The sequence below is a fragment of the Lepidochelys kempii genome, chromosome 7 (genome assembly GCF_965140265.1).
Source record: "Lepidochelys kempii isolate rLepKem1 chromosome 7, rLepKem1.hap2, whole genome shotgun sequence".
NCBI classification, from domain to species: Eukaryota; Metazoa; Chordata; order Testudines; family Cheloniidae; genus Lepidochelys; species Lepidochelys kempii.
The window spans coordinates 35,184,613-35,191,918 of NC_133262.1; the positions used below are offsets into that span (position 1 = coordinate 35,184,613).

The following is a 7,306-nucleotide window of genomic DNA, read 5'->3' on the forward strand; positions in this document are numbered from 1 at the left end:
TCACATACCTTTATGCCCCCTCATGGACCTACATATATAATCAGCTGATGGCCGGCCTGATGCCATTTCATGCTCAAGTTTGGAGCGGTGGAGATAGTACTGTTTCCATGTCTGCATACCCGGAGTCAGGTTGGAAATATTGCAAAAGGTCCAACGATCTAGGCACATCCTTCTATAAAACATAAAGGTGACACTATTCAGTTAAAAGTAAGGGATGGTCATTCTGCAACACTTTTCCTTAACGATTCACATTTGCTGGATGTCACTAGCTAGGTACATGCAAATATTTGTCATGGATAAAAGCATGATTTTGTTATTTACTTGGAGAATTTAAGATGTGGCAATGGAGAAAGGGAATTCTTCCCCAGTCACAAAACAAGACCCTGCAGTTACCATCATGAAATATGAAGAGATGGAAACAAGGAAATGCCATCATGGATTGAGAGTACAAACATCGATTTGTCTGCCTCCACTATTTTGCTCACTGCAACATGCTGAAAATGGGTTTTTGTTTTTTAAAAAAAGCCTGGTTGCATATAATGCATTGGAGAAAACATTCTAGAACTGTTTGAGTGAAAGCGTAACTTCCTGAAGTACGGACAGTCAGTGAGAGACTTACAGCAATCCCCAGAGTGGGTGTGATTCAGCAGCACTTGAGTCTGTGTGCTTTTCCACTGACTTTATTAGGCAAAAGATCAGGCCCAGAATGCACAATTTCTACTCCCTATAAAGGCACTTGTGGAAAGATGTGACTGAGAACCAGTTTTTCCTCTAAGATGTACCCAACCTCTACAAGGGAGTGCCGGACCTTTGGAGAGTCTGACTGTACAAAAACAAGGTTTGTAAGCTCAAAATATGGTCACCTAAAATGAAAATGTCCCTGTGATAGTAAACACGCTCCCAGCCAACAGTGGTAAACTCTCCCGGAACCTGAACTGATCTGTTCTTTCCTAATTCTGGAATTTATTAATTTATTTGTAAATAATTTAAAAGAAAACATGCTAATGAAAGGTGCCAGCCTGTAGACCAAAGGCCTGTATTTGTCTGCTGAATAGATACAGCCCACTTGGTGGCAGCAGAAGCTTCCCCACTAGGGTGACCAGATATCTTGATATTATAGGGGGACAGTCCCGATGTTCAGGGCTTTTTCTTATATAGGTGCCTATTACCCCCCATCCCTGTCTTGATTTTTCACACTTGCTATCTGGTCACCCTATTCCCCACCCTGCCCTGTCAATGTACTTAGAAGGAAAATCTCTATAAGAGTTAGAAGATAGCAGTGAGGCCATAGGCTCACACAGATGCCAATTAAGTTATAAGTTAACTGTGTTGCTGCTGGGGTAACAGATGGGTCTGCCTTATTCATTACTGTATTTTTAAAAGATTATCCAGGGTGTCCAAAGCACTGGAGGGGTGCTCTTATTGCAGAGCAGTAACGAAGTTATTAAAATAAGGTGGTATTTGTATGACGTGGCTATAGTTTCATATCAGCCAAAGGGAATGGATTCCAAACACTATGGTGGTTGAAAAACAGTGTGCGCACACATATACATGCCTTACAATCAAGCCTGGGAGCCTTTTGTCCACCATGTTGTATGCTCTTCAACTTTATGTAGTTTAAATTCTTGGGTCACAAGTATTTCCAGGTTTCTCATTCTGTGTATGCCCCAAGAGAGACTGGGTTCTCTCAGTCCCCATCAGAGTCAGTGAGGGGTGAGGGCACCCAAGTTGATGTTCAGCACCTTGCGGGACTGGTCTGTTTGAACTTGGTAGCTATGAAGCCCCTGAAAGGGCCCACCCACAGGAACACTAAATGACCACCTTCTTAGGAAAGGAGGTGCCAAAATGGGAACCAAAGGCTACTAAAAAAGGCAAAGCAAAAGTACCGGGCAGGTGGCTATAAAAGAATGCCAATGCGGGACACTGAGCAGGGAACCCCAGGCAGTGCCCACGCTACCCCAAAAAGATCACCTTGCAGCTTGTCAGCTATTACAATACCCAGACTGGACTCCTTGAAACACTAAAAGGGGCACTCACCTCCATAGGGAAGTTGTGCCTGCGGCTTCGTTCCATGCCTATTACAAAGGGAAGGGAGAAAGACGAGACATTTTAGAATGAAGGAAGCTGAGTTTCAGACTTTTCAGTGTTACTGTGACTGACAGAAAAGAGAAGATAACACCAGTCATTGGAGAGGGAAGGGGTCCAGGAAATCTTTCTAGGTCTGCCGTGCACCCCCATTTCTTTGAATCATCACTCTAAGTTTACATTTTGTTTGAATGTTTAGCACAACACAGTAAGGGGGAATTTTCAAATCAATTAATTGGTTATAGTTTTACATTGATTTTTATAGGAATTATACAGTTAAAATCATGAACAAAGTTTTGTAAATTTGGACATATGTATAGGGACTGGCCTAGCAAGCTTTTTAGTTAAGTAGTTCAGGCTTAATCCCAAAATTTGAAAATAATCATTGTGACGTGAAAGATCAATAAAGATCTAAGCTTCAAACACCCAAATAACTTGCTACTAGCGGAAATAACATCAAATGGAGAGTAAAAACTCATTTTTACAAGATCCAATAAGCTGAATGTATGTGATCAGATATAGATAGTGTATAGATCTTAAAGGATTGTTAACAGTTCAGTTTATACCACCCACTGCACATTTAGTGTAGGATATTAAAGCCATACAGAACACAGTAATATGGAGTATACTACTGATTCAGAAATGTGCTAGATAACTATTCAAGATTGTATTTTGTTGACATTTCCTTCAGTGTTTGTGTACACATGCTTTATCTGTATGTCTGTTTACTTCGCCATACTAAAAGCTATATAACTATTTAAAGAGTGCCATCCTGCACCATCTAGGTATTTAAGGTAGCACAGTAAAAGCAATCTAAAACAGAAAAGCAGGTTAATATTGTAACATTAAAATGGGTTATTGCCACCTGCAGATGAAAAGAACAGACCGAGGACCTGTGACAAGGATAAAAATAGAGGAAAAGAGGTTATAAATATGGGGCCAACAGTGGCCATAACAAACACATGCCTTTGGGGAAAAACCAAACCAACTCACCCACCCTTATATATTGTTTAAAGAGTATTCCACACCCTGGGGCCAACCAAAGCAAAGTCTTGATCTCTTACCAACCTAAAACATGGCAACTGGATTCTCAAAAGATGAGTGACATCTCAACATAGGTACCTGTCAGGTTCCTCCAGGAGGCCTCAAATATATAAAGGAAAGTGCCAATTTGATATATCAGGTTTAAAAGGTATGCAGGATGGGTCTAATGCAATCCTGGCTGCTCATACCAGCAAGCATATGCACAGCTGCACTCTGAACACACTGCAAGTGACAAATATTCATTTGGAAAGAGCATTTCCCAACAGCAGGATGGACTACACACTGCAGCTGGATTCCTGACAGCAGAGAAGTTGAAACGTCAAGCTGATATTTTTCATTGTTGTTCTCTCCCCATGCTCCCAGTTCCGTCTAGGATGGGTTTACTCAAGACTTTGTACTCAGTGTGCTTGTTCTGAACTGGCTCAAATAAAATAATCTCCTGAACTTTGCTTCAGTGGTTTGCCAACCAACTGCCATCTGTGTAAAAGCAGTTTTTAGAAATTGTTTGCAAAATAAGCACTGCATTATAATAAATAATGCTACTAATAATTTGCATTTTATAGAATCTTCCAGCCAGAGATCATAAAGTGCTTTACTTTTATTAATGAATTTAGCCTCACTACTCTCCGGTGAGGTAGTAAAGTCTGAGTTCCATATATTAAATGGGGAACTCAGCACACAGTTAAGCAATTTATTGAAAGTTAGACAGGAGTTTTATGCATAGCAAGGCAAACAGCCCAAATTGTTTGGCTCCCAGTGCTGTCCTTTACCTGGTAGGTATTGCATCCTCTCTATTCCAGTGGAGAGGATCAGTCTTTTGGTTACAGTTATCACTGATAAACCATTACTGCAGATCACATGGGATGGGCAGAGCTTTACGTCAAGTGTGAAATAAAACAGACTAGCTTTCTCACCTGGTCTAGCTGCTTTGAGTCATTCTGGAGAATCCAAAGGGGATCCCCAACTGGCATACAACTGCTGTAATGGCTGTACACCCAATCCCAAACTTGGTCCCTGCTGTGCTCACTAGCAGGAGCACCTGACATTGTGTGTCACTATGAACGAGTCCCTATTTTCCTCCTCAAGATCTGCTCATCCCCACAGAGTAGGAGCAGGCATGGGGGCTAGGCAGGAGCCTATGTGCCTCCACATTGCAGAAACAAGATGGCGTTTGCTAGGGGAGGTTAAGAGATCCTGCAGCAGCTTCTGTTGCTGCCCTCCATTTTTTATCCTCCTCTGCCTCATTCTCTGCCCTGTCCCTCCCACCTCTCTGGCAACAGCTGCTTCCCCCATGATGGCTTGGATGCAGCATAGGGAGTATGGAGAGTTTGGATGCGATAGCATGCTATATGCAATTCTTCTGCCATGGCAGCCAGACAGAGACTAGAGAAGAGAAAACCTGCAGGCTCATGGGGCTGTGATCTCAGAGAGGCTGGGGCTGCAGCCCTGAGCATGGATCAGAGTGGGGGTGATGATGGAGGTGAAAAAAAGGCTGGCTCAAGGGAGAGGCTCATTGCCAGTGGTCATGAAGGGTGGGAAGGGAACACTTATGTGCAGTGATGATGGTTGTCTCCAGACTTGTGTGTGCTCCTCCAGCCCGCAGGTGCTGGAACTACTGGTGGGGAGGGGAGGGTGCTGCTGCACCCCCCGGCTTTAAGTGATTTCCATTATATATAGGTTTCAGAGTAGCAGCCGTGTTAGTCCTGTATCTGCAAAAAGAAAAGGAGGACTTGTGGCACCTTAGAGACTTTAATTTATTTGAGCATAAGCTTTCATGAACTACAGCTCACTTCATCGGATGCCCGATGAAGTGAGCTGTAGCTCACGAAAACTTTATGCTCAAATAAATTTGTTAGTCTCTAGGGTGCCACAAGTACTTCTTTTATTATATACAGGGTTTACAGTTTGGTTCAATGACAGCACCCCTGCTCCAGCCTGTGTCAATTTCACAGCTCAGACAGCTGGTGCGGGTGGCTGCTCTGCTGGGGTTTCTAAACGTCAGGGCAAAACAAACACCCCCCCCCCCCCACCCAGGGCCATGCAGGTACTTTATTTGTGAAGCAGGCTCCCCTACTGCTCTGCAGGGTGTGCTCAGGTGCAGTGGCAGGGAACTCGGGGGGAGGAGAGAGAGAGAACAGGAACCACTGCATCCGATGAAGTGAGCTGTAGCTCAGGAAAGCTCATGCTCATATAATTTGGTTAGTCTCTAAGGTGCCACAAGTACTCCTGTTCTTTTTGCGAATACAGACTAACACAGCTGCTACTCTGAAGCAGGAACCAGTGTTATTTTGGTGGGAAAAGGCATCCCCGGGAGTAGGAAGAAGCGCTAAGGCAGCTCTGGTGGGCCCGGGAGCTCTAGGAAATGGGCTTGCAAAGGCCCTTTCATTCCTCCAGCGCCAGGGCTCGCCCAGCCTGGTGCAGCGTGTCTGGGGAAAGAGAGAAGCCCCCACCCCAGGGGCACGGGCCGTGCAGCGGCCCCCAGGGCTGGGCTGACGCCACCCGTGTCCTGCCAACGGGGTGCGACCGACACGAGCCCGCGTCTCCCTGCGCTACACGCGCGGCTGCGGGCGCTGGAGCAGAGCCGAGGCGCCCCCCGCCGCGGGTGCGGCCAGCCCCAGCTGGGTACCTGGTTCACCCGCGCGGCGCGGAGCAGATCCGGTGCCTCCAGGTAGGAGAAGACGTGGACGAGGCAGTCCAGCGTGAGCAGCTCGCTGCCCATCTCCAGCCCGCACCCCCGCCGCGCCGGGGAGCGCCCGGCCGCTTCCACGCCCGGGCCTCACGTCTCTCCGCTTCCGGCCCAAGTGTCCTGCTTCAGCTACAGCGGCTGCTCCGGGGCGGAGCTAGCGCGCCTGGCGATCAGCTGGCTGCGCTGATTACACCGGCACCGCCCCTTGCCCCAGGCACAGCGCGCCTGGCCCCTGCCAGCCAAAATACTTCATGGGCGCGGCCAGCTAGTTGCACGAGGGCTGCTAAAGTGTAACGCAGCGCTCCGGGCGCGGGAATAATCTGCTCAGGACAGGATTAAATGCTTTGTTTGAGGCTTGTCCTCTGTGCCCATTTGTAATCCTCTTTCTAAGCCCCAAGCCCCCTTCTCTCCTTTATTCCCTTCAACCTGTGTCAAGGCCCCATCCTCTCATCCCTACCTGTGAGAGCAGAGTGGGCCACCCAGTGTTGAGATGCAGCTACTTCTAGGGTGGCACATGGTAGCTTGACTACCATACAATACCATCACATCTCTACTTAGGGCAGGCAGTGAAGGTGAATCCTTGATCCGGCTGAAATGGCAGGGGGACTATCCATAGCCAGAATGCAGTTACCTGAGTTGAAATAGGACAAAGATTAAAGACACCTTCGCCCTCTTACTGAAAGTGCCATGGAACAATTAATGACCATCCCTGGTCATGACCTTGGTGTTGTCTCATCCAAAAACACCAGAGAAGGCCCAACCTGATGATCACTTTAGATAAGCTATTACCAGCAGGACAGTGGGGTGGGAGGAGGTATTGTTTCATATTCTCTGTGTATATATAAAGTCTGCTGCAGTTTCCACGGTATGCATCCGATGAAGTGAGCTGTAGCTCACGAAAGCTCATGCTCAAATAAATTGGTTAGTCTCTAAGGTGCCACAAGTACTCCTTTTCTTTTTACCAGAGAAGCATTCTTTCCTCTAGAGGAGGGACCATGACATATGATGGGAGCCAAGCAAGAAGACTTAGGGTAGCTAGTGGAAGGGGAAGGCTAAAAGCCTGGGGGCAAAGTTTCTGTGGGTTTAGGCTGTAGTTTTGCTTTAATGCTTTTCTACAAGTTTTACTGTGATCTACAGCTATACTGAGTGAAAGAAGAAAGTGAGCCTGATGGAAACCTGGAGAGCTTCCTTAGCTCTCGTCCCCTAACACCTCTACTCTACTTGCACTACATTGTTGACATTTTCATCATCTGGACACATGGAAAAGAAGCCCTTGAGGAATTCCACCATCATTTCAACAATTTCCATCCCACCATCAACCTCAGCCGAGACCAATCCACACAAGCGGTCCATTTCCTGGACACTACTGTGCAAATAAGTGATGGTCACATAAACACCACCTACACCGGAAAACTACTGACCACTATGCTTACCTACATGCCTCCAGCTTCCATCCAGGACACACCACACAATCCATTGTCTACAGCCAAG

The 7,306-nt window shown here is 46.5% G+C and overlaps 1 protein-coding gene across 1 annotated transcript in view; it reads right to left on the reverse strand.

The window, feature by feature from the left end:
* FBXW12 (F-box and WD repeat domain containing 12) overlaps positions 1-5,976 on the reverse strand; it is a 25,178-nt gene extending 19,202 nt beyond the window's left edge. Inside the window, 3 exon segments of the mRNA XM_073352177.1 lie at positions 9-172; positions 2,038-2,075; positions 5,756-5,976. Coding sequence (XP_073208278.1) covers positions 9-172; positions 2,038-2,075; positions 5,756-5,848 — 295 coding nt within the window. The 5' untranslated portion in view covers positions 5,849-5,976.
* Between the last annotated feature and the right edge of the window lie 1,330 nt (positions 5,977-7,306).